Source organism: Budorcas taxicolor, chromosome 15, assembly GCF_023091745.1.
Source record: "Budorcas taxicolor isolate Tak-1 chromosome 15, Takin1.1, whole genome shotgun sequence".
NCBI lineage: Eukaryota > Metazoa > Chordata > Mammalia > Artiodactyla > Bovidae > Budorcas > Budorcas taxicolor.
The window spans coordinates 37,363,555-37,390,751 of NC_068924.1; the positions used below are offsets into that span (position 1 = coordinate 37,363,555).

At 36.4% G+C, this 27,197-nt stretch overlaps 1 protein-coding gene across 1 annotated transcript in view; it reads right to left on the bottom strand.

Annotated features, from left to right (window-relative positions):
• The window catches only part of PDE3B (phosphodiesterase 3B), a 177,609-nt gene that overhangs the window by 6,694 nt on the left and 143,718 nt on the right, over nt 1-27,197 (bottom strand). The window contains exons 8-13 of the mRNA XM_052652560.1: nt 22,314-22,465; nt 21,181-21,318; nt 18,785-18,896; nt 17,477-17,590; nt 9,109-9,296; nt 894-1,097 (exon numbers count right to left, since the gene is read on the bottom strand). Of these exons, the coding sequence (XP_052508520.1) occupies nt 894-1,097; nt 9,109-9,296; nt 17,477-17,590; nt 18,785-18,896; nt 21,181-21,318; nt 22,314-22,465 (908 nt within the window). The remainder of the gene's footprint in view (nt 1-893; nt 1,098-9,108; nt 9,297-17,476; nt 17,591-18,784; nt 18,897-21,180; nt 21,319-22,313; nt 22,466-27,197) is intronic.

Genomic DNA, 27,197 nt, shown 5'->3' on the forward strand with positions numbered 1-27,197 from the left:
TTACTTACTGTGACTTAAGCGTTTAAATGAATTTTAAGTAAAAATAAAAATTAAATTAGAGCTACACAGCCATGAAGTAAGTTTAAAGGCAAACTGATGTCTTACTGATTTTTTTCATAAACATTTATCAATATCACAACAGTGACATATATAGGCCTCCTTCCAGGAGTTTAAGTGCGCAATCCTTTGACACCCAGCCCCTCTACCCTGAAGGTAACACCTTCCTTTAGGGCAAAGATGTTATGAAGAAAACAATGGTTTCCTGCCTGCAAAACATGGGGCCTCTTTCCCTCAGGAATCTAAAGTAGTGGTTCTCAATGGTTTCTCACCCCAACCTCTGAGGGATACAACACGCTCCCATTAGTACCACCATCACACAAAGGCAGTGATCAAGTTCATGGTGAATGTGAGGTCCGTGAGGACAGCGACTTCAGCCTGTTTATGCCTTATTCTTAACTAGGATGACTGCACGCAGTGGGCAGTCCCAACAGACAGCAATTCAGTGAGTGCTTTATTCTCAAGTACTTCTCCATTCCCACACCAGCCGGTTAAACACTTCACAACATAGAGAAGGGGAACAGGTGCAGCAAAGCAGGCGTAACTGGCTTCTTAGAAACACATATTTAATTTCATAAAATGCCTTACTTGGCACTGTGCATAACTTTCTCAAATCTGTCCCTGAAAGCTTCAACTGACATAATTGGAAATGTCACAAGCAATCGTTATTTTTGGACATGTTATAATTTTTTTAATATTGGCATATATATTGTCTTACCAGATTTATCATGACTTCATGAGTGATATTCTGACTTAACGGTAAAAAAAATACCTTTTGTCAGTAACACTGACAATAATTTCTGCTTTGAAACCAGGAATTAATTTGCATAACAAACCTTGGCATTGAATTCAGCAAGGAAATCAAAATGCTTTTTAAGATCTGTGGCAAGGATTGCTTCTATGACTAAAAAACGAAAGCGCTTGAATTCCACATTGTCAAGATTAAGAAGGAAGTTGTATTCTGGACGAGAAAGATACAGAGTCCAGGCTGATGCAGCATGATGATTTTCCAAAACAGATCTGTCGTTGTATAAGACTGCCTAAAAAGGAACAAGAAAAATGAGGCAGGCATCTCAAAAGATATTGAACTTTAGTAATAAACAGAGTTAGGATCATGTTGGAAGAATACAATGAGTATCTATTACATGCCAGGCATTTTAATACTTGTATAGAGGGTTGATAATCTGATAAAGGATTAGACTGAAGTGCAAAGAGGATAAGGTACACTTTTCCAGCATTCACAGCTAGTAAGTGAAAGGGTAATTTGTCTCCAAAGTTCATCTTCCTTGCAGACACCATGCTGCCTACCAAGAGATATAAAGTTGATACTTGAGGTCTGCTTCCTTAAAGCAGTGAAACTTCTCAGATAAAGCTTCTGTTAATAAAGTCATCAGGGACAGAGAGAGCAGGTTTAGGGATATATTACTATTCTTTAGTTAGCATGGAATGAATGGTGGTGGTGACTGAAAGGGAGGAACCCAGAATATTCTGTGCATGGTGAGCTGGAGACCCATAAGTATGATAAAGGCACATCCTATACTCCCAGCTGACATAGGACCTGGGAGTCAGAAGTATCAAACAGGTAAAAGCACAAATCCTCTGTCCGAGTGGTACAGATCTAGTCACTGTTTTTCCCATTTCACTTCAGTGGAAGACCCTAAGGTACCTCCTCAGTAGTCTAGGATTTGGGAATATAGATTCTAAAAATCACGGGATTACAGAATTTTTAAAGCTTCTTCCATCTCTAACAAGTTTTTTAAAATTATTAAATATGCATAGTAATTAAGATGTTTGTGGACCATTTTTTAAGTCTTTATTGATTTTGTTCCAATTTGCTTCTGTTTTATCTATTGTTTTCTTTTTCCTTTTTGGCCACAATACATGTGGGATCTTAGGTCTGACCTGGGATCGAACCACCACACCTCTGCATTGGAAAGGGAAGTCTTAACCCCTGGACTGCCAGGGAAGTCCCCCAAGCATAGTAATTATTAAAAGAGCTCTTATAGCTAGTGCTAAAGGCTGAGAATGAAAAGTAAAAACACTGTCCCTATTTTCATAGCACTTTCTAATGGAAAAAGACAGATTTAAAAATATTGTATAATCTCAGCTACAATGCATATTCTGAGCCTAATTAGGTCATTTTACAGATCTGTAAAAATTATAGTCTAGATATAAACATAGATATTTACCATTTGATTTTTTTAAAACATCATTTGATTTTAATGTTAGCAATGATGATTTAAACTTTGGGTCACAAAAAGGTTGAAAAAAATCTATGTCCATCAATGGGTGAATAGATAAAGAAGATGCAATATATATACATAGAGTGGAATATTTGTTAGCCATGAGAAAGAAGGGCATCCTAGCCTAGATGGACCTTGACAACAATATGCTAAGTGAGATAAGTTAGACAGAAAAAGACAAATGCTGATATCACTTATGTTTAATCTAAAACTGAACTCTATTTACAGTAGAACTAGGTGGTTACAAGAAGATGGGGAAATTGGGAGACAGTGGTCTAAGGGTACAAACATGCATTCAGAAGATGAATGGGACTTCCTTGACGGTCCAGTGGCTAAGACTCCACGCTTCCAGTGCAGGGAGCACAGAATGAGATCCCCATGCCACAACTAAAGATCCTGTATGCTGCAATGAAGATCAAAGATCCTGTGTGCATTTACTGTACAGCACAGGGAACTACGGTCAAAATCTTGTAAGAACCCTATAATGGAAAACGATCTGAAAAATAAATTTGGTTCATGTATAACTGAATCACCTTGCTGAGCATCTGAAACACTGTAAGTCAACTATACTTCAATAAAATTTATGTATTATGGAATTTAAAAAAAAGATCCTGTGGGCAACAACTAAGAATTAGCACAGCCAAGTAAATAAATATATTTTAAAGTTGAATAAGTTCTGGATCTAATGTACAGCATTGTGATTATACAATCCTATATTATGTACTGAAAAGTTGCTAAAGACTAGATTTTAAATATTCTTACCACACACACATGAAGAAGTTAATTATGTGATGTGATGGAGGTGTTAGCTATTGCTGTGATGGTAATCATATTACAATATATGTGTCAAATTAAAACGCTGAACATGTTAAACGTCAAAGACTTCCTAAGAAGTCAACTTACATATAAAAGTGATTTAACTAACTCATGTTTAAATCCAATAAAGACTGATAAATGATCAGAACAGCTTTGTTCATGAAGAAGTAATCAAACTCCCAGGTCAATAAACCACAGTGCATAATGAGTGTCCTATAAAGCTACCAGACTTAAACTCTCAGTTAATGAGATCAGTTAAAAAAACAAGGAAACAAAAACCAGTAGTTCAGAATTCCTGCAGCATCCAAATTGCCCTTTGACATTACCAAAGAAATATAAAATGAGGATGAAAAGAAATCTGAATCAATATTAGAATCTAGATATAATCGCAATACTAGAAGCTTTAAAGACATGGTAAATATGGGGAATGGATTGAGGAAAGGCCATCTAAGTCATCGCCTAAGAAGGAAAAACCCACCTGGAGAATAAGGGGAAGGAGGCCTCTCCTGGACCCCAGTAAACTGATTGACTACCTCATGGCTTAGTGGAGGCAAGAATCATGGAGCAGTAAGGAAGAGGCAAATTCCACTTTAGGAAGAACACTGGATGGTCACACATAGAGCAACAAGCCAGGCTTAACTTCAGGGAGGAAAGCATTCCAGGTAAAACAGATAATGAAGCCTCAGCTGGCTTTTACTGAGGACACCTTGACAACTAGAAAATGGAGACAGTTTCCCCCCTAATTCAGAGCTGCAGTAACTAACATTCTTTGAATTTTTGCTAAAACAGCTTGCTACCTGCTTTCTCTAACTATGAATCTTCCTTATCTCCACAACCAAATTTCTTCTCTAACATGGTAAAGCAAATTGCTGCTAAGTCACTTCAGTCGTGTCCGACTCTGTGTGACCCCATACACGGCAGCCCACCAGGCTCCCCCATCCCTGGGATTCTCCAGGCAAGAACACTGGAGTGGGTTGCCATTTCCTTCTCCAATGCATGAAAGTGAAAAGTGAAAGTGAAGTCACTCAGTCGTGTCTGACTCCTAGCGACCCCAAAGACTGCAGCCTACCAGGCTCCTCTGTCTATGGGATTTGCCAGGCAAATAACGTTTACCTTTACCCAGAGTCAAAAAGATTTGAAATGGAATGAGGTTTAATACAAAAGGATGGAATTAATCTTAACAAATAATAAATACTTTTCAATAAATGAGCAAAAAGAAAAACCCATCTGACATAAACACTTAGATCAAACAGGAAGACTATGACAAATCTGAACAAATGTCTCCTGTTGAACCACAAGAAAAAGGAGACGTTAAAGTAAATCTCTAGGTCACAGTCATAAGATTATAAGAAGGTATTTTAATCTTTCTGAAGTGAAAAATCTTGGATTAAGAAGGACTGTTGTCATTAAAAAACTAATATTCCTAACTGAAAAGAAAATGCAATAGAGGCAGTAAACAAATTAGGTGCAGCAGAAACAATGCAGCTGCTTTTTTTTTTTTTTCAAGAAGTGCTTCTCTTTAAAGAAATAGTTTTGATGAACAGCTTCCATCTAGGGATTCCTTTACTCTCAAGTTCTGCATTCTAAAATTTCTGGTAATCCTATATCTTCTAAGACCCTTTGTCATAGTTTATCACCCTTGTTTTACCTAAAACACATTTTTATGTAACTTTCTCAGATAGGATGGATGAACATGATTTTTTTAAATCTTTGTATACCCAAGACTTTTTATTTTGCTCTTAACACTCAACTGTAGCTTAGCTGGACACAGAACTCTTAACTTGAAAATAATCCTTCTATGCCAGCACCATCTCCTCCCCTGTTTTACTTTTCTCCTAGCACTTATGTCATAATCATTTCTCTTTTACACACACACACACACACACACACACACACACACACACGTTGGTTTCTTCTTACTTTACTAGAATGTGAGTTCCATATGGGAAGAATGTATTTTTTGCCTGTTTTGTTCAACAATATTGCCTAGAATAGTGCCTGTCCTTCAGTATGCATCTCATAGCCTTGTGTATGTTTTACTGCTGAGTCCCTTTAATTGGGAAGGATGAGTAGGAGGCCTGTTAATGTGGGTGGGGCTTGTTTACCTAGTAGGTTTTGCTTTGGAATTACCAGTGTAATTTCCAAAATGAGAAGGATTTACTCTGGAGTACTAAATCTCTTCTGGCCATTTCCTTCAGTATTTAAGAGATGTGTTTTCTGCCTAGAAGTGAATAGATAAGTCACGGTAGCCTTGCTTTAAGGTATATGGGAGAGGTGTGTGTGTGTGGGAGTGGGAGTGAGAGAGGTGTGTGTGTGGGGGGGAGTATGAGAGGTGTGTGTGAGAGGTGTGTGTGTGGGAGTGAGAGAGGTGTGTGTGTGTGAGTATGAGAGGTGTGTGTGTGAGAGAGGTGTGTGTGTGTGTGTGGGAGTGTGAGAGGTGTGTGTGTGAGAGAGGGGTGTGTGTGTGTGTGTGTGTGTGTGTGTGTGTGTGTAGCAGACAAGGGCAGTGGCATCAGGAGTTGCCAGGGTTCCACTCAAGCCTTGGCTTCCTTTCTAGTGTATTTTAATCTCGTTATATTTGCCCAAATGATTTTCATTTTCTAAAAACAGTATGAAATTCTTTAACTTACTGGTGATAATATCCTTCTGCCTACTCCTCTCTGTTGTAATGCATTTTATCTTTTATTATTATTTTGATCAGGAGGAAAGGGGGAAAAATGCACCTGTTTAGTTGCCATCTTGATCTGTATTTGGGGGGACAAATGTTTATGACTGTCTCAGATCTATAGTTCTCAGTTTTGTTTCCTTTGACCCCAAATCAAAATGTTTTGGCTAACTGCACTGGCAAAAAAGTTCGTTCAGTTTTAAGTACAAATAAAAGACATATATTTCATTTTCACCAAGAACTTTATTGAATGTGTTCACTAACTGAACAAACTTTTTGGCCAAGCCAATTCAAACTATAGTATCTCAATCACTAATTAGCATCTTCCAGCCAACCATTCACTTGAATAGCTCAGAAATCTCTTAGAATTTTAATACTGATGTCCCTCCAGGATAAACTTGACTAAATCTTTCCCCTTCTTTTACAGCAAGGATTCAAAACAGTCTTCTTAAGTCTTCCCACACACTTCCCTTACCATGAGAAAGGAGAATGCTTGATCCTATTGGTGGTATTATGCCCTATTGTCCCTTTTTATCATACACCAGAGCAATAATATCTTTCACTAATTATGGCCTGATTAGACTTACTGAGCTTCCTAAAATGAGAGAGACTGCTTTATTACCTAATAAACAGGTTAAGCCTCAAGTTTTCGCAAGACTCCTTATCTCATGGCACTGGCTGAAGAAGGTCTGGTGAACCTCATTACTTTGGGAACAATGGAGTATATATCAGACAAGCTTAGCAGCCTGCCAGAGCAAAGAAATTAGGCATCCTTCAACATTCAATATATGTTTCCTGAATGCCTTTTGTGTGCTAGGCATCATTCTAGGTATTAGGGAATAAAAGAAAAATGTCTGCCCTCATAGAAACTTATATTCCACTCAAATATATACAACAAAATACATAGTTTGCTAAATGGTCGTTGCTGTGGAAAAAACAAATCAGAGGAGGAACATAATGAATGTCATGGAGGAGCTTTTGAAATTTTAGATGGAAGGAAGTCACAAACTGATCTTTATAGATGTGTAGGGAAAGAGCAATCTGGGCAAGAGAACAGGAAGAGGCCAGGTTCTCAGAAAGGGAGTGTGCCTGGGACACAGGAGAAAATAGCAAGGAACCCAGTGAGGCTAGACCTGAGTGAGTTTAAAGAGGAGAATTAATGGGGGCTAAATCGTGTAGGACCTTCTGAGCTACTGTAATGACTGTCTTTTACTAGCAGTGAGGGTTCAGGGCAGAGCAGGGCCCCTCTGGCTGCTGTGTGTTGAACCCGGACTGAAGAGCATCAGGAAGTAAGCACGGAGACCAGGGAAAAGGCTATACTTTTTCACAGCTGAACTCTCTGATCAATTTCCTTTTCATTCTGGCCCTTCTCACTGCTTCATCTCTTGGCTGTCCTTAACAATGAGAGTTTAGAAATAACACATAGTTATTGACAGTGTCTAGACTTTATGTTTGTATTTTGTTCAGGACAACAGTTTTGAGTACATAACATATAAATTATTGAATACATTCATGTGTCATTGTTTTAAACTATCTGCAAGACAAATAACACTAGAATTCACTAACTTGTAATATCCCTGAAGAAGAGGTAATACACAAGTCTGACTCACCTATACTCAATGCTAATAAAGAGAGAATGAAAGTAGAGAGTGGAATAGAATAGTAAATGATTTCTGTCTACGTGATAATCTGATTCAGGAGAAAACTTCCCAAATGTTATCTCTTTGTACCCGTAGTCACATCAGGTACATATTTTGAGGTTCAGAAAGATAAGGGTTAATTGCCTAATGTCACACAGCTAATAGTGGGTAACCAGAAATCAAGCTCAGGTCTCTCCATCCCCAGATGCCAGTCTGTGACTTGCTATAGAACTAGGATTTTCAAAGATTATGAAGTGCTAGGCTAGAGAAAATGGGCATCTGATTCTTGTAGAGTGGAATTCCAAATGAGGAAATTTATAAGTGGGTAATATCTCCCAAAGCATTTCTTAGAAAGTGGAAAAACATTAGTATCTAGATTGAAATTCATCTAAAAGTTACCTGTGGAAATCATGAGCTATGAATAAAGTCTAATTAGAGAAAATGAATTACCTAGCACTTTTAATTTTTTCTCTCTCTCTGCATCCTATTCTTGTTCTGGCTAGAGAAACTATCTCCTATATTTTAAGTTCTGGAAGTATGTGAAAGAAAGAGAAATGAGAAGAGGAACAGGGAGAATGGCTATAAAAGATGAAAGAATCAGAACTGAGGTTTGAACATAGAGCAACAAAGTGAGGAAGTAAGACGAATTCAGTAAACAATATTGACAACTTGCTCTTTGTAAGCCAGGCAGGCAGGCAGAAATACAAAGCTGACATTTCAGGAATCATCTGCCTAAACAAAAACTCACAACCATACTTTGTTTTTGTCTTTTAGTTGCTAAGTCACCACACTAAATTCTGCTGAAAACCAAGCACAGCCATCCCTCAGTATCTTCAGGGAATTGGTTCTAGGACCCCTGCAGATGCTCATATAAAATATATATAAAGTAATGCAGTATTTTCATATATCCTATGCACATCTGCTGTATACTTTAAATCTTCTCTAGATTACTTATAATACCTAATACAATGTAAATAGTTACTAGTATGCAGTAAATTTAAGTTTTGCTTTTTGGAACTTTCTGTAATTTTTAAAATTTTCAAATATTTTTGATCTGCAGTTGATTGAATCCAGGGAGGCAGAACCCCTGGATATGGAGGGCTGCCTGTATTTAGTTCCAAGTCCTAATATTTAAAGCTATTACAATTACTGCATGCATTTGTTGGAAACTCCTAACTCTTATGCAAATTGTGACCCTAAAGAAACCTTGCACCTTATCAACTATACTGAATTCAAAATCAATGTACTAGAAGATTTTTTACATACATGAATATATGCTGAGTTAAGAGATTGCATATTATGGCATATCTTAGAGGAAAAAAAGAGGACAGCAACAAAAATAATAACAATTCTCAGTTATTATAGTTTTTAGGCATATGAAGGATATGGCTAGAAGGAAGAGTAAGTCTTACCAGCTAGTCAAAATCTTACCAATTTGATCAAAGGCAAAGATACTGACAGCACAGGACTCCAGAATTTCGTAAAAACAGTGAATTACTCTTTCAGGAATATTTTTATTTATCTTCCAGTTGACTATCTTTCCCTAACTCTTTAGCACATGTCATATCGATGTGTTTTATCCAACAGCAGAATGCTTCAACTGAAGAATGGTGTGCAAAAGGAAATGTAGCCTGGCTGTAAAATTTCAGAATCATTCCTTAGACTTTCTGAAAAAGTTCTTTCCTACCTGAGGGGCATTGGTAGCCACTAGGAACGCATTTGTCCGTCCTGGATGGTCATAGTCATGCATGGCAGCTGCCACATACAGAGCCATCAATTCTAGCGCAGGAATGTTCGAAGAAAGGCAGCCGTAGCTCTCATCTGGAATCGAGCAGCTCCTCGAAGAAATGTAAGCAATTCGCTCAGGGTTAATTGCTGAGGAAGAAGCAAAATGAAAGAGCATTACATATAAAATCCTTACAGTGAGGCTAAGGAGCTTCCCAAAGGTAATATGATCATCTTATTGGTTGACTTACCTAAGAAATACTCTCTAAACATGGACATAAAATAGTGTATTTCCAACATACATGCTAACAGAGAGGAGCAGTGTTAAACACGACATGACAGGATTCTCATAATGCTCTGTTAACTCAAGCTAGTGGGGATCTTTAAAAACCTCTGATTTTCTAAACGTTTGTTATTTAAAGGTTAAACATAATGGCCAGAGTAATAGGAAAAAACAATCTAGAGAATAAAATTACATGAAACACTCTAGAGACTTAGGAATTTAATATATTAACAAAGCAAGCATTTCAACATACATGCCTTTCAAATCTTACCCAAATAGATTTCCTTTCATTTGTAACCCTGACTACACTACTTCCTCTTCTTTTTCCTTCCATGAAGCCCCTTATAAAATACTGTAAAGAAAAACTCTGAAAACTGAAAAGGTATGGAAAAGTGAGGAGTGATTCAGTCAGTATAATTCTTTGTATCTTCTAGTTAGAAACAATAATTTTACTCTCAGCACTGTGCTTTTGGTGTCCTTAACACCTTACCATTTGTTTCTCCTTTTTTTGTAATTTGGTGGCTATACCTACTTAGATGGTCACTCAAATTGATTTTGCTAAAGGTATCTTAAAGTATTAAGGAGGAAATAATAAAGTATATTGTGAGTAGACAGCAAAGAAAACCATGAAGATATCAGAGAGATACAAACTTTCATTGGTTGTGTTCAGCAAGGGAAACAGAATAATGTCCTGGCTTATCAGAGTCCAAAAGGACTTTATCATGATTTAGTTCATCTAATATTTTCAATAACAAGGGTTTTTTAACCCTTGTATATAATAACTTAAATACACAATGCTGATAATTATAAAGATACCTAATTATTTTTATGCTGTTTATATTTTGCACCTAAATTAAGTTTTAGAATTACCCACACTAGAGCTTCTTTTAAAAATAATTATAAAAAGTAAAAACAAGATACTTAAATTTATGGATAAAGATATATTTAAACATTCAAGTTTCTAATAAGGTTTAAATTACCAATATCAGAATGAAAACTTCAATTTTTTCTGCATTATATGCATTCTGTAGCACCCCTAGAATTTAGAATATATATATAAAATATTAAAAAATGCAAAAAATCCTTTTAAACTCAGTATATACTTAGAATTGACATATTAGGATCTTAATACATTAGTCTGTGTATGTTTAATGTGAAATTACTAGTATTAAAAAAAAATACATGGCAGGACAACTAAATGGCCAGACAACTAAACATAACTACTGAAGATTCCATTTAAAAGGAGGCCTCAGTAAAAGGCATTAGAGATTGAAAAGGAAGAGGCAGAATTCTCTCTATTTGTAAATGACATGATTCTGTATACAGAAAGATCCTAAAAAACCCACTGGAAAAGTATTAAACTAAAAATGAGATCATAAAGGTTTCAGGGTACTAGATCAACATGCAAAAAATCCACTTTATTTCTCCATACTAGGGATAAATAATCAAAAAATGAACCCAAGAAAGCAATTCCATTTATACTAGCTTCAAAGAGAATAAAATACTTAGGAATAAATTTAACAAAAGAAGTGAAAAACCAGTATCCTGAAAAGTAAAAAACTTTGTTGAAAGAAATTAAAGAAGACAAATAAGTAGAAAAATATCCATGCTCCTGGTTCAGGAGACTTAATATTGTTAAGATGGCAATACTCCCTCAAATGATCTATGGTTCAACATACTCCTGTCAACATCCCAGCTGGCTTTTTTGTACAAGAGATATATAAGCTGGCCCTAAAATCCATATGGAAATGAAAGAGATCGAGATTAGCCAAAACAGTCTTGAAAAAGAAGAGTAATTTTGAAGTTTACTACAAAGCTTTGGTAACAAAAGATTGTGTGGTAATGACATAAGGATAGATACATAGATTAATGGAACAGAACTGCGAGTCCAGAAATAAATCCTTATACTTATGGTCAATTGATTTTTGGATAAGGGAGCCAAGACCTGGTTGAGAGCCAACTATGCCTTGCATGATACAAGGCACTTTCATACATGTTGTTTCATTTAATGTCACATCTTAAAAGGCAGAAATTATTTTATAACATTTAAGAACCAATCATGTAGAATACATAAAGAAATTTTTTCAATAAATAGTGCCCAGACAACTAGATTTCCATACGCTAAAGAGTGAATGTTAGACCTCTTCCTTACTTCATCCCCTCAAATTAGTTTTAGTGGATCCTAGACCTAAACTTAAGAGCACTATGAAACTCTTAGTAGAAAACATAGTAAATCTTCATGACCTCAAGTTACACAAACCCTTTGTAGATATGATACCAAAAGCATGAGCAATGAAAGAAAAAAACAGATAAATTAAACTTCATCAAAATTGAAAACTTTATGCTTTGATTGTGGTTGTTCAGTCGCTCAGTCAAGTCTGACTCTGCGAACTCATGTACTGCAGCACACCAGGCTTCCCTGTCCTACACCATCTCCCAGAGCTTGCTTAAACTCATGTCCATTTAACTGGTGATGCCATCCAACCATCTCATCTTCTGTCATCCCCTTCTCCTCCTGTCTTCAATCTTTCCCAGCATCAGGGTCTTTTCTAATGAGTTGGCTCTTCACATCAGGTGGCAAAAATATTGCAGCTTCAGCATCAGTCCTTCCAATGAATATTTAGGACTGATTTCCTTTTGGATTAACTGGTTTGATCTCCTTGCAGTGCAAGGGACTCTCAAGGGTCTTCTCCAACACCACAGTCCAAAAGCATCAATTCTTTGGCTCTCAGCTTTCTTTATGATCCAACTGTCACATCCATACATGACTAATGGAAAAACCATAGCTTTGACTAGACAGAACTTTATCAGCAAAGTAATGTCTCTGCTTTTTAATATGCTGTCTAGGTTTGTCATAGCTTATCTTCCAAGGAGCAAGCTTCTTTTAATTTCATGTCTGCAGTCACCATCTGTAGTGATTTTTGAAGCCCAAGAAAATAAAGTCTGTCACTGTTTCCATTGCTTCCCCATCTATTTGCCATGAAGTGATGGGACCAGATGCCATGATCTTACGCTTTGATAGACATCATCAAAAAAGTGCAAAGATGACACAATGTGAGAAAATAGCAGCAAATCATAAATTTAATAACACACGTATCCAGAACATATAAAAAACTTCTACAACTCAATAATTAAAAGACAAATGACCACATTTTTAAATGGACAAAGGACAAATATACATATGACCTAAAAAACATGAAAAGATGCTCAACATCATTAGCTAAAAAAAAATATGTGAATCAAAAAATCCACAGTGAGATACCACTTCACACTAACTATAGAATGGCTATCAAGAAGACAGATAATGATAAACGGCAGATAAATTAATATTAATTTATTATAATAATAAATTGGGATCTTCATACACCGCATGTGGGAATGTAAAATAGTGCAACCATTTTGGAAAATAGTTTGGCAGTTCCTCCAAATGTTAATCACAGACCCAGCAATTCCATAAAACTAGGTAGATGGCCAAGAGAAATGAAAACATAAACCCACACAAAAGCTGGTAGATGAAAATTCACAGCAGCATTTATTCATAACTACCCCAAAGTGAAAAGAACCCACATTTCCAATAGGTATACCTACATCAGTAAATTCAGAATGATCAACCATTACCTTCCTTTGTCTTGCTGTAACACTTAAAATCCATTCCCATATATGTTCCTCAGGTTTCTGCCAATATAAATTTAGGAAATTATTTTGGTATTCAGACTTAGATTGTGGCAGATCTGAGTTTAATTATGGATCACAAAGAAATGAGAGGTGGTGGGACTAGATTTAGAGGTGAACTAGGATAGATCTACAAATCAAGAATCTCCGGTGAGGTTGTTACAAGGTCTTAAGGCAACCAACACAAGGAGAAATGATTGTTTTTCAGCATGGAGGTACAGCAAGATATGAGGGGTTCAGGGTAATCAGATTTATTGAAATCGACTCAAATATTCTTCCAATTATAAGGGTCCGTTCTTTTCCAATCAATACCGCAGCTCTGACGTAAGAGGCCTAGTTGAGGCCATGAACTCAACTTGCATTGAATTTTAGGTAACTTCAGGATCAAACTTTGGATTTTGTTTTTAGAAGTTACGATCCTACTACTATAATAATTAAGAAATTCTCAGTTCTTCACTGCTGCTCAGGCCTTTCTCTAGTTGTGGTGAGCAGGGGCTACCCTCTAGTTGCAGTGCTCCAGCTTCTTGCAGTGGCTTCTCTTTGTGGAGCACAGGCAGTACAGTGTGTGTGCTTCCACAGTTGCATCAGGTGGGCTCAGCTGTTGCAGCTCCTGGGCTCTAAAGCAGGCTCAATACTTATGGCACACAGGCCTAAGTTGTTTGGTGGCATGTGAGACCCTTTCTGGACCAGGGATCAAACTCAAGTCCCCTGCACTGGCAGGTGGAGTCTTTACCACTTAGCCACCAGAGAAGTCAAGGAATTCTTTTAACTATCTGGTTCTCTAACCATTCATTAAAACTCTAAACTTGTTATTTCATTTCTTTTTTTAATTGAAATATAATTAACACAAAACACTGTGTATATTTAAGGTATACAATGTGTTCATTTGATATATTTGTATACTGCAATATGATTACCACCTATACCATCAGCTAACACCTCTACGACTGCACAGAATTATCATTTCTTTCCCTGGGGTGAGGTCAATTAAGATCTAGTCTCTCAGCAACTTTGAACTTTATAAGGTAGTATTTATGACTATAACCATTACGCTGTGCATTAGCTCTCCAGGACGTATTTATCTACTAGCTCCAAGTTTGTAACCTTAAACAACATATCCCCAATTCCCTCACTCCCAGCCTCTGGTAACCACCATTACATTCTCTATTTTTACAAGTTCAGCATTTTTATATTCCATATGTAACTGACATCATAAAGTATTTGTCTGTTATTTCATTTAGCGTAATGCCCTTAAGGCCCATCTGCTGCAAATGGCAGGATTTCCTTCTATCTCATGGCTGAATAATATTCCATTGTGTGCACATGTACAGTAATAAATATGGAAGTACATATATCTCTTCAAACTTAGATTTTCATTTCCTTTGGATATATACCCAGAAATTGCTCCTTCACATGATAGTTCTACTTTATTTTTTTAAGAAATAAAAATCTCCATATTACTGTTCACAGTGGCTGAACCAACCTGTCTTCACTTCAACAATGCACAAGTGTTCCCTGATATCCACATCTTACCTCTTGTCTTGATGACAGCCTTTCTAACAAGTGTGAGGTGATAGCCCACTGTAATTTTGATTTGTGTTTCTCTGCCCATTTTTAAAAAATTGGATTGTTTTTTGGTATTAAGTTGTATAAGTTCTTTATGTATGTTCGATATTAACCCCTTACACTCAGTATATGAATTACAAATATTTACTCCCATTCTGCAGCTTGCCTTTTTGTTTTTAAAATTGTTTCCTTTGCTGTGTAGAAGCTTTTTAGCTTGATGCAGTCCCACTTGTTTATTTTTGCTTTTGTTGCTGTTACTTTTGGTGTCAGAGTCATTTTTCTATTCTCCACTATAGTCAGAATAAAGCTGTGCATTTCATAGTCCTTACAGTCTTTGTTTCTACCACAGTTTTCCATTTCAGCAGCTACTTGGTTTTCCAAAGAAAACTGTCTTCTACATATACTTTATTCCATAATATTGTAGAAGGACTTATAACATTGCTAGTAAGAGCTCAGAAAGAAGTGAGGAGCACAGAAAACAGACACTGCCTTAGGGAATACTCAGATCATCTTGAATAGGGTGATGGTAGAAAACTTCTGTTAAAGACACTGCCAAGAACCCATTATTGGAAACTAAAGGAAAGGGGTCATTGTTCGTGTAGCAGCAGAAAGCTTGGTTGCACTGTATTCATGCAATACCAAACATGTAAACAATGAACTTAGATATTTAGCTGAGGAGATTTCCAAGGAAAGTATTAAAGACAAGCCTGCTTTCTTACTGTTTGAAATAAAATGTAAGAGGAGAGTGTGGAAGAATTGCTAAGCAAGAAGGACCCAGGATTTGGTAATCTGGGAAATCCTCAACCTGTCCAGACTGCAAAAAATGCTAGAAGTGAGAGATTCACTGTCAGGAATATGTACTCTGGACAGAAAACCAAGGTTGTAGTTGTACTGCTTTTTGCTAATTCCTCTGAAGGATGAAAAAGTCAGGGTCAGAGACATACCTGAAGATGCTATGCTGCTGTCTTTGAAGAAGGGGCCATTAGCCATGGAATGCAGGTGGCTTATGAAAGTTGAGGGGGCTAGGAAACATTCTTCACAGGGGACTCCAGGAAGAAAAGAGTCCTGCTGACAGCTGGATTTTAGCCCAGTTGAACGATTTTCAAACTTCTGGATCCAGAATAATATGTTAATAAATCTGTATTTTGTTTTTGACCACACCGCATGGTAGGTGGGATCTTAATTCCCTGACTAGGGATCACAGAGTCCTAACCACTTTGGCAGGGAATCCCCCAAATTTGTATCATTTTAAGCCACTAAGTCTGTAGTAATTTGTGACAGAAGCCATAGGAAAATAATACAGATTTTGGCACTTGGAAGTAGAGTGTTGCTGTAACAAATATCTAAAAATGTGGAGGGAACTTTGGAATTGGGCAGTGAGTGACAGCTGGAAAAATTCTGAAGAGTATGATAGAAACCAATAAAAGACATTAATTAATATATTCAAGAAGTTCACTGAACCCCCAAATAAGATGAATACAAAGAATATAACCTGAGTGTACCATGCACAAAATGCTAAAAACCAATAGCAAAGAGAAAAGGGACATGGTACCATTAAGGAAAAATAAGACTTAAGGCTGATTTATAAACATATTATAGATGTCAGAAGATATAATGATATCTACAAATGTGCTGGAATAAGGATGCATTCTTCTAGGATAAAATAAATACATCTACAAACAAAAAGGCTGAAGAAAACAATCTCTGATGGAAGCACAGAACTACTGGAAAGGAGGAGGATCACTATGAAAGTAAACACAAAAAAAAAAAAGTAAACACAGCTGGCAGACAAAAATGAATCAGTGACATACGGCAAATCCATCAAACAATGGTGTAATACTTTAGACTAAACCTCCAAAGAATGTGAAGAAGTGGCTAAGACAGAGCTTTACACTGATTAGTATGATAACAATTCTCAGGCATTTGTAACTGAGCAAATTCTGTCCTGATCTGTGTGTATTTCTTACTGGAGTATTTCTCCTCTCTTTTTTTCAATGTTTTAAAATTTTGGCTGCAACGCTTTCAGGATCTCAGTTCCCTGATCAGCGATTGAACCCAGGCCATGGCAGTAAAACACTAGATAGAAGTTTTCTCCCCTCTTTTATAAATTAGAATAAGAGAGCTGTGAATGTTACAATTCATCACATTTGCATAAATACAGTTATATTTATGATAAGGAAATAAAATTTTAATGTTAACAATTTTTTTTAATATCACTGTTTAAATACTTATGTGAAGCTTTTAAACATGTCCCCATCTGTTGGGAATGTTACATATTTTAAATTTACATGATATACCTAAAACAGGAAAAATAAGAACTGAAAGAAAAGCAAAACAGATTATCATAATATTCAGGATATTGGCTATCTCAGTGAAGAAACAGCAGCGTGGGACACAGAAAAGAAACATGGTAAACTGAGTAATACAGATGGGTAGTAAGTTTCCCAATTTGCATTCATCAAAATTTACATAATACTTTATATATACCCCTGGTGGCTCAGATGATAAAGCCTCTGCCTACAATGCGGGAGACCTGGGTTCAATCCCTGGGTTGGGAAGATCTCCTGGAGAAGGAGATGGCAACCCACTCCAGTATTCTTGCCTGGAAAATCCCATGGACAGAGGAACCTAGTAGGCTACAGTCCATGGGGTCGCAAAGTCGGACACGACTGAGTGATTTCCCATTCACTTTATATATACCAAGGGTGACTTAATAAAAATGCTAAGAGAACAGAGATAATGAAACGAGATAGTTTGATTTATAATGCCTAATGAAATACTTCAAGGAGAGATTAGTGGAAGGGAGTACCTGTTTCATTTCCTGCTCCATGATCACTGTGGACCTGCTGCAGGCCAGGAATAGGCCGTGTTGTCAGATACCAAACAGCATGTAGGACGTCTGTGGCATGTATGCGATTGTGATCTAAAGTCACCAAAATGTTTTATAAAAATCGTCATTTTGTATTTTAAACATAGGACATTTTAAAAAGTACTTTCTAGTCTCACTTATCTTCCTAAATAAAACATATGGCTTAGACAATTAGGTTTTTGTTTCATCTTATTTTGTCAAGTTTCTTCATGTCTCTTTTAAAAACTTTTGCGTATACTATGAAAACGTAGTACAGGGATCAAAGAAAAAGCATCACAACCGGGCTCTTACTTAAGGTTACTTTTGCTTGTTTTTGGACCATGCCAGTTGGCTTGCAGGATCTAGTTCCTGGAGCAGGGGTGGAACCCATGACCCCTGCAGAGGAAGCATGGAGTCCTAACCACTAGACTGCCAGGGAAGTTCCCAGAGACTCTTATCTTAACCAGTATATCCTAACTGGACGTGACAGTGAAGACTCCTCACCATGGCTTTCTTTTTCCCATTTCTTTCTTTTTCCCATTCCTCTGATCTTGAAGAACACTTTAAATATCATCTTATTCCATTTGTAAAATTCAGCCCCTTTTCAAAATACATACTTTGTGATAATTAGAGTACATATAATGCACATTAAATTATTAAGCATCACTATTATAAATGAATCATGCCAATTTAAGAATAATTGGCTATTTCTCCAAAGAATGTTCCCCTGGAGGTTAAGTGTAGAATGAATCAACACTTAAAGAAAATTGTATCTTTTCCTACTATAAAATTAAAATTCTATTTTATCATAAAATCAAATTGGCATTAAAAATTTTTCCACAAGTCAGGACACAGTTAAAAAAACAAATTCTGTGGGTAAATTTTAAACATTTTAAAATAAGAAATTTAGGAAACTCATGACAATATTACCAAACATCTGAAATGATAAAGTATTCATATAGATAATTGTTAACACAGAAAGCTTATACTATATAATTATGTGAAAAAGCAGACTATAAATAAGGTATTAATAGTATGATTCACTTCATAAAAAATAAGTATAAGAAAAAGTCTTGAAGGATATATACCAAAATGTTAACAGCAGTCAGTTAACTCTGGGTAGGAGGATGTAGATTTTCTTTTTAAATTACTATTTTTCAATTCTTCCAAACATGCAATTTAAAAAGTGTTTAAGGGACCATCTAAAAGGAGTTTACAAGGAATTTCAAAACCAATATTATTTCAAGTTAAATAATATATAATACTTACAAGGAATGTCTCGATAACCATTTTCTAAAGCATGAAAGTAGTTCATAAATTGTAGAGTGGGAATTTTAAATATCTCCAATAAGCCAGTGTCTTGAAATAAGGTATACACAACCTAAATGTCAATTAAAAGAAAGTACACTTTAAAATCAGAATTTCTATTTCTAGTTGAGTAAGTTTTTTGATTTGCATTGGCAAAGCTAACCATGTACATGTCTCTAACTTAATAATATATTAAAAATTTCCCTACAATGATTTCTTTCCAAAACATGAAGGAAGATACTACCCCAAAGCCCTCGAAAACCAGAGAATGACTACCATATCATGTCCCAGTTTTAAAAATTTTCCAAAGGGCTTATGAATTGTATTCTAGTATAGCGCTAGGCATTAAACAGATGTCAGAACAATATATTTATCACATTTCTGACCCTAAATTACTCAACGTGCTGCTGCTGCTGCTGCTGCTAAGTTGCTTCAGTCGTATCCAACTCTGTGCGACCCCATAGATGGCAGCCCACCAGGCTCCCCTGTTCCTGGGATTCTCCAGGAAAGAACACTGGAGCGGGTTGCCATTTCCTTCTCCAATGCATTAAAGTGAAAAGTGAAAGTGAAGTTGCTCAGTCGTGTCCGACTCTTAGCAACCCCATGGACTGCGGCCTACCAGGCTCATCTGTCCGTGAGATTTTCTAGGCAAGAGGACTGGAGTGACTTGCCATTGCCTTCTCCAACTCAATGTGATAAATTATGTCTTTTTCACATATTTTATCCTTGTGTTTTCTCATTTCATGAATAAGATACGTTGGAGTTAATGACAGTGATATTTCAGGAAGATTAATCTGACCCTGTTGTGTGGACCCATAAGGAAGAACCTTGAGTCTGGGTGGTAAAATGGAAGTATTTTTCCATGGTTCTAGCATGAAGTGGACCACCTGGCCTTGGGTAAAGCACAGGGAAAGTGAAACTGAAGTCACTCAGTCGTGTCTGACTCTTTGCGACCCCATGGACTGTAACCTACCAGGCTCCTCTGTCCATGGGATTTTCCAGGCAAGAGTACTAGAGTGGGTTGCCATTTCCTTCTCCAGGGGATCTTCCCAACCCAGGGATCGAACCTGAGTCTCCCGCACTGTAGGCAGATGCTTTTACCGTCTGAACCACCAGGACAGGGAGGACGGGTGAAAAAGATGAAGCCTAAGAAACACTGGACTGGATGAAACACAAGCTGGAATCAAGATTGCCGGGAGAAATAACAATAACCTCAGATACGCAGATGACACTACCCTTATGGCAGAAAGTAAAGAAGAACTAAAGAGCCTCTTGATGAAAGTGAAAGAGGAGAGTGAAAATGTTGGCTTAAAGCTCAACATTCAGAAAACGAAGATCATGGCATCCGGTCCCATCACTTCACTGGCAAATAGATGGGGAAACAGTGAAAACAATGGCTGACTTTATTTTTGGGGCTCCAAAATCACTGCAGATGGTGATTGCAGCCATGAAATTAAAAGACGCTTACTCCTTGGAAGGAAAGTTATGACCAACCTAGACAGCATATTCAAAAGCAGAGACATTACTTTGTCAACAAAGCTCTGTCTCATCAAGGCTATGGTTTTTCCAGTGGTCATGTATGGATGTGAGAGTTGGACTGTAAAGAAAGCTGAGCACCAAAGATTTGATGCTTTTGAACTGTGGTGTTGGAGAAGACTCTTGAGAGTCCCTTGGACTGCAAGGAGATCCAACCAGTCTATCCTAAAGGAGATCAGTCCTGGGTGTTCACTGGAAGGACTGATGTTGAAGCTGAAACTCCAATATTTTGGCCACCTGATGCGAAGAGCTGACTCATTTGAAAAGACCCTGATGTTAGGAAAGATTGAAGGCAGGAGGAGAAGGGGACAACAGGATGAGATGGTTGGATGGCATCACTGACTCAATGGACATGAGTTTGGGTGGACTCCAGGAGTTGGTGATGGACAGGGAGGCCTGGCGTGCTGTGGTTCATGGGGTCACAAAGAGTTGGACATGACTGAGCGACTGAACTGAACTGAAGTTTCAGTCCAAAGTACTAGATCACCTTTCATGTCCTTTTAAATCTTAAGATTCAATAAAAAGTGAACCTTTATTACTTCTTTAGTATAAATGAAACCCCATTATTATGGGCAAATAAACTACTTTTCATATATACATAAATTATAAGTACCTTATAATAATAGATTGTGCTTATATATATATATGGCTTTATATATACAGGTTTCTCTTTTCAAATTTTCTGCTGAAAACTTTATTTTTGAAAAAAAAAATTCAATGAACAATGTTGAACCTGTATATAAACCAATATTATAATCTTTAAAGTTTGCTTTTTATAAAGATTCAAGGAAAAATTAAAGCAGTAGAGATATGAAACAAACCTGACTGAGGATCCTTCCTGATTTCTCTCCCATCTTTTCTACAAGTTCAAAAATTTGAAAATTCCAGTTACTCATATTTTCTATTAATGAGTCATAATCTTCTAATAAAATCAGATCCTGTGATGCTTCTTGTTCAATCTGTATATGTAGGGGGAAAAAACCAAACCAACTTAACCTTACCTTTTATAAATATTGTTATATCCACAGCTAAATGAGAACACTTAAAAATAAATAAAAAATGGTCAAAATTATTTTCTATAATGGTTATTCTCAAATATAAACATGTCTTCTAGGCATCAAAAGACTTACTGGTCATTATACTACTTTTATAAATAAACATTTTATTTCGAAAAGACTACACAGATCTAAAATTTATCATTTTCATTTTGGAAGTTAGAGAGATCACAGGATAACGGAGAGAAACTTAGATCCTTATACTGACGTTTGTTACTAGGATAACATCTCAAACGAAATGGATGGATTTTTTCCCCTAAAAAGCTTGAATTTTGGAAAAAAAAATTAAGAAAAAAAACTCCTATGATTTAGTAGATTATTTTCATTGTTTTTAATGACTGCACATACTTTATTGTCTCAGTTTAACACATATAATAAAAACATCAGCACAGAAAATAATATATTGACTATAAAACTAAAGAAATGTGTTCATTTAAAAGTGAATGCACTCAGTTCTAGGATGATGAATTTTAACGTAATTTTTTTTTTAATTCAAGGTTTTCCTTTTTAAAAATGTTTATTCTATATTGGAATGCAGTTGATTTTCACTGCTGTGCTAGTTTCAGATGCATGGCAAAGTGATTCAGTCATACATACACATGTCTATTCTTTTTCAGGTTCTTTCCTCATATAGGTTGTTATAGAATATTGAGTCGAGTTCCCTGTGCTATACTTTGTCTTTGTTGTTTGTTTTATATATAGTAGTCTGCATATGTTAATCCCAAACCCCTCATTTATTTAAAGAAATTTTTCTTTCAGGTGTCACAGCAACTTTTCAGTAAAAACTTGAAGAAAAGTATTGTATTAAAAACCTTGTTCTGGGCAAAAAATAATAAACTTAGTACTAACTAATAATATGTTTCACCTTAACATAATCATATTGAAAGTTTGTCTTTTACATTTGGTTGCTCTTCATTCCGTGCGGCTGCTTTTAGGTGATCATCACCTTCGCAAAGTAATTTTCGGCAGTCTCTGCTCTCTGTTTCCACTTCTTGTTGAGCTTCGGTAAGGTTGAATGATGCTTTTGAGAAAATGGTATTGTCTTCGTCACCTTTCAAAACATATATCAAGTAATAAACAAGAATAAAACGTGTCCATACTATATGAACAACTTTATAAGAAAAGTTTGTAAAAAAATATTCAGATAAATTGAACCATACTGGCATTCAATCTAAACTGACACAGTTAAGTTGTATCTTGCGGGACCATTTGGTATAGGTACCTTGTGCTCAGGCAATGTTCCACCTGATACAGCTACTCATGGATGAAAGAGATGTGTGAATATTCACTGTAAAAATGAGAAACTGAAAATGTCAGTCCCTCTCAATAGGAATTTTTTAAAAACCAATTTCATGTAAACAATTTCTAATACTTGAAATTATTTGAGTTTTGGATATGAAAATTCTAAAGTCATAACTATGGATGAGATTAAGGCACATCTAAAAATTAAAACAATGTCATGAATTATTTCTCTACTAATGTCGTTAATAATGTTCTTTTCCCCAAATTGCATGGAAATGGGATGCAGCATTGGTGGCTAATAGCATTCCTTCATATAAAAAAAATATTCATACTCATTTTATGTGTAATAGATAAACAGGAAACTTTCCCCAAACCCATCAACAGTGAAATAAATAAACTGTAGTATATTCACACAGTTGAACACTGCAGAGCAAAAATAAACTATAATCATAAGCATCAATATAGTTTTTAAAAATACAATGTCAAATGAAGACAGACAGACACACAGGTATACTCTGTGATTCTCTTTATGAAAAGTTAAAAAACATATCAAAATTGATACACAGGAATACTGAAAGACAGGATAAACATTATCTTTGGGGGAGCAATTTCTGGAAACAGGCATGGGAAGAATTTCTGAGGTGCTGGTAATATTTTATTGATCTGGGTGCTGATTATATATGTATATTAGATGTATGAAAATTTATCAAGCCACAAACTTCAGATTTATATATTTTTCAATATGTAGGGATTTTTTTTAAATAAAAGGTTTTTTTAAGTGTTTTTCAGAGCACTCATTTGAGTTGACTTTCAGAAAAACTAGGCTTATTTATTCATTCATATTTATTGACGTACAGTTGATTTCCAAAGTTTGTTAATTTCTGCTGTAAAGCACAGTGATTGTTATTCATATATATATATATATTCTTTACTTTCTTAATTTTTTAAATTAAAAAAATTTTTTTGGCCCAGCAGCACTCAGGATTTTAGTTCCTCCAAAAGGGATGGAATCTGCAGCCCCTGCAGTGGAAGTACAGCGTCCTGAACCCCTGGCCTGCCAGGGAAGCCCTGCACTCTTTCATAGTCCTCTTTTCCATTATGGTTTACCATAAGACACTGAATACCGTTCTCTGTGCTATACAGCAGGACCTTGTTGTTTACCCATTCTATAGAGAATCCTTTGCACATCTGCTAATCCCTGCCTCCCACTTCATCTCTATCCCAAACCCCTCCCTCTTGGCAACCAAAAGTGTGTTCTCTATACATGACAATCTAGTTTTAGAACATTCATATCACCTCAAAAGGGGTTTCCCAGGTGGGGGTAGGTGGTTAAAGAACCCACATGCCAATGCAGGAGACAGATGTGGGCTCGGGAAGATCCCTTGGAGGAGGGCATGGCAACCCACTCTAGTATTCTTGCCTGGAGAATCCCAAGGACAGAGAAGCCTGGTGGGCTACAGTCAGTCCATGGGGTCACAAAGAGTTGACACGACTAAAGTGACTTCAAAAAATATCCTCATGCCTATTTACAGTTAACCCTTATTCTTAGGCAACTGCTATTCCAATTATTGTCACTATAAATTTGCACTTTCTAGAATTTCATATAAATAGAATCAAACAGTGTATTATCTTTTTAGTTTGGTTTTCTTCACTTAAAATAATGTTTTAAAATTTATCCACATAGCAGCATATATCAGAAGTTTGTTCTTTTTTTGTTAATTAGAATCCTACACCATTTATTCAGTTACAAGTTGATGAACATTTGGATCATTTCCAGTTTAGCACTATCATGAATAAAGATGTCATAAGCAGACACAATCCTGTCTTTGAGTGCTCTATTTTTTCTCTTGAGTAAATTCTTATCCTTGTTAGTGCTGGGTAATATGGTAAATTTATGTCTTATTTTTCTGTTTGTGTTTTGGTTTCTTTTTGGCTGTGCCACACAGCATGCAGTATCTTAGTTTCCCAATCAGGGAGCAAACCTGTGAACCACTGGACCACCAGGGAAGTCTCTATGTCTAACTTTTAAAGAAACTGTCAAAATGTTTTCTGAAGAGGGTTTAACATTTTATATTTCCATCAGCAATGCACAAGGTTCCAATTTCTCTGCATTTTTGCCAACACTTGGTATTGTCTATCTTTTTGATTATGCCTATTCTAGTTTACTGGTATCTCAGTATAATATTAATTTGCATTTCCCTAATGACATTAATCATTTTTTCATGTATTTACTACCCATTCTCTATATCCTTCATATCCTTCACCAAAAGTCTTTCAACAGATAATAAAAAATCTTTCGCTTGTGTTTTAATTGAATTAGTTGATTCTTACTATTGAGCTATAAAAGTTATATATCACAGATATAAGACCTTTATCAGATGTATAACTGCAAATTTTTCTCCCAATCTGTGGTTTGTCTTTCATTTTGTTATTGGTATCTTTTGAAGTGGAAATAAGTTTTAAAATCAGGTAGTATCAGTCCTCCAAATTTGTTGTTTTTCCAAATTGTTTTGACTTTTAGGTCATTTGTATTTCCATGTAAATTTTAACACCAACTTGTCAACTTCTACTTAAAAAAAAAAAAGCCTTGTGGAATTTGATCAGAATTCGGATGAATTTATAGATCAATTTGGAAGAACAGCCCTGTTGAAAGTACTGTTTTTTCCAATCTGTTTCCTATTGCAACATCTCTCAATTTATTTAGACTTTAATTTTTCTCAACAATCTTTTATAGTTTTCAGTTTATAAATCTATTTTTGTATTAAATTTATTCTAACTTTATTCTTTTTGATACTATTGTAAGTGGAATTGTTTTTTGTAATTTTATTTTTGGCTGCGTTGGTTCTTCATTGCTAAGTGCCTCTGGTTTTGGAGTGTGGGGGCTACTCTCTCTAGTTGCAGCACATGAGCTTTTCATTGAAGTGGCTTCTCTTGCTTCAGTAGCTGTGGTGCATGGGCTTAGCTTCCCTGTGGCATGTGGAATCCTCCTGGACCGGGCATTGAACCTGTGTACCCCTCAATGGCCAAGGAATTCCTGTGTTGTAGTTGTAAAGAATCTGCCTGGAATGCAGGAGACCCAGGTTTGATCTCTGGGTTGGGAGGATCCCCTGGAGGAGAAAATGGCAACCCACTCCAGTATTCTTGCCTGGAAAATTCCATGGATAGAGGAGCCTGTAGGGCTACAGTCCATGGGGTTGCAAAGAGTTGGACACAACTGAGCACGCACGCACGCACGCACACACACACACGCACGCACGCACACACACACACACACACACACACCCTCACTGGCAGGTGGATTCTTGACCACTGGACCAATAGGGAACACAACTGAGCGCGTGCACACACACACACACACACACACACACACACACACACACACACACAGAGGCAGGTGGATTCTTGACCACTGGACCAATAGGGAACACAACTGAGCACACACACACACACACACACACACACACACACAGGCAGGTGGATTCTTGACCACTGGACCAATAGGGAACACAACTGAGCACACACACACACACACACACACACACACACACACACACACACACAGGCAGGTGGATTCTTGACCACTGGACCAATAGGGAACACAACTGAGCACACACACACACACACACACACACACACACACACACCCCACTGGCAGGTGGATTCTTGACCACTGGACCAATAGGGAAGTCCTAGAAAGGTTTTCTTAATTTCAGTTTATAAGGGTTCATTTCTGGTATATAGAAATACAGTTGATTTTGTACACTGATTTTGTCTCTTGTGACTGTGTGTGTGTGTGTGTGTGTGTGTATTCTTTGGAATTTTTTAACAAATGATCTGTGAATAAGAAGAGTTTTATTTATTTCCCTTCAGGATTTCCTAATCTTTTTATCTTTCTAGAAATTTTCCTGGCTAGAACCTCCAGTACTATGTTGAATAGAAGTGTTTAAAGCAAAAATCTTTGTTTTATTCTTGATCCTAGTGGGAAAGCATCAATCTGTTTCCAGGAAGGATGATGTTAAATTTGTGTTTCTTTCAAAGATGCCCTTAATCAGATTGACGAACTTTCCTAATACTATGTGTTTTCATCATGAAAGAGTGTTGGATTTTGTCAAATGTTTTTTGTGCATCTATTTAATTTTCATGTGATTTCCTCTCCCCTCTTTATGGGGCATATTACATTAATTAATTTTCAAATGCTATACCACCCCTGCATTCCTGGTATAAATACCAATGTCATGAATATGACATTTTATATGTTGCAAGATTTAGTGGGCTAGTATTCTGTTAAGGATATTGGCGGTGTTGGTCTCTAGTTGTCTTTTCTTGTGATGCTTTTGTCTGCTTATGGTGTCAGAATAATTCTGGTTTTATTTATAGAATGAGTTGGGAAGTTTGCCCTCCTATTTTCAGAAGTATGTGAAGGATTGGTCTTCCTTGTTGTTTTTTAATCTTTTAAAATGTAAACCCCCAAAACTATTACATTGTACACTACGGAAGGGTGAATTTTAAAGTATGTGAAGAGACTGATGTTCACCTGTAAC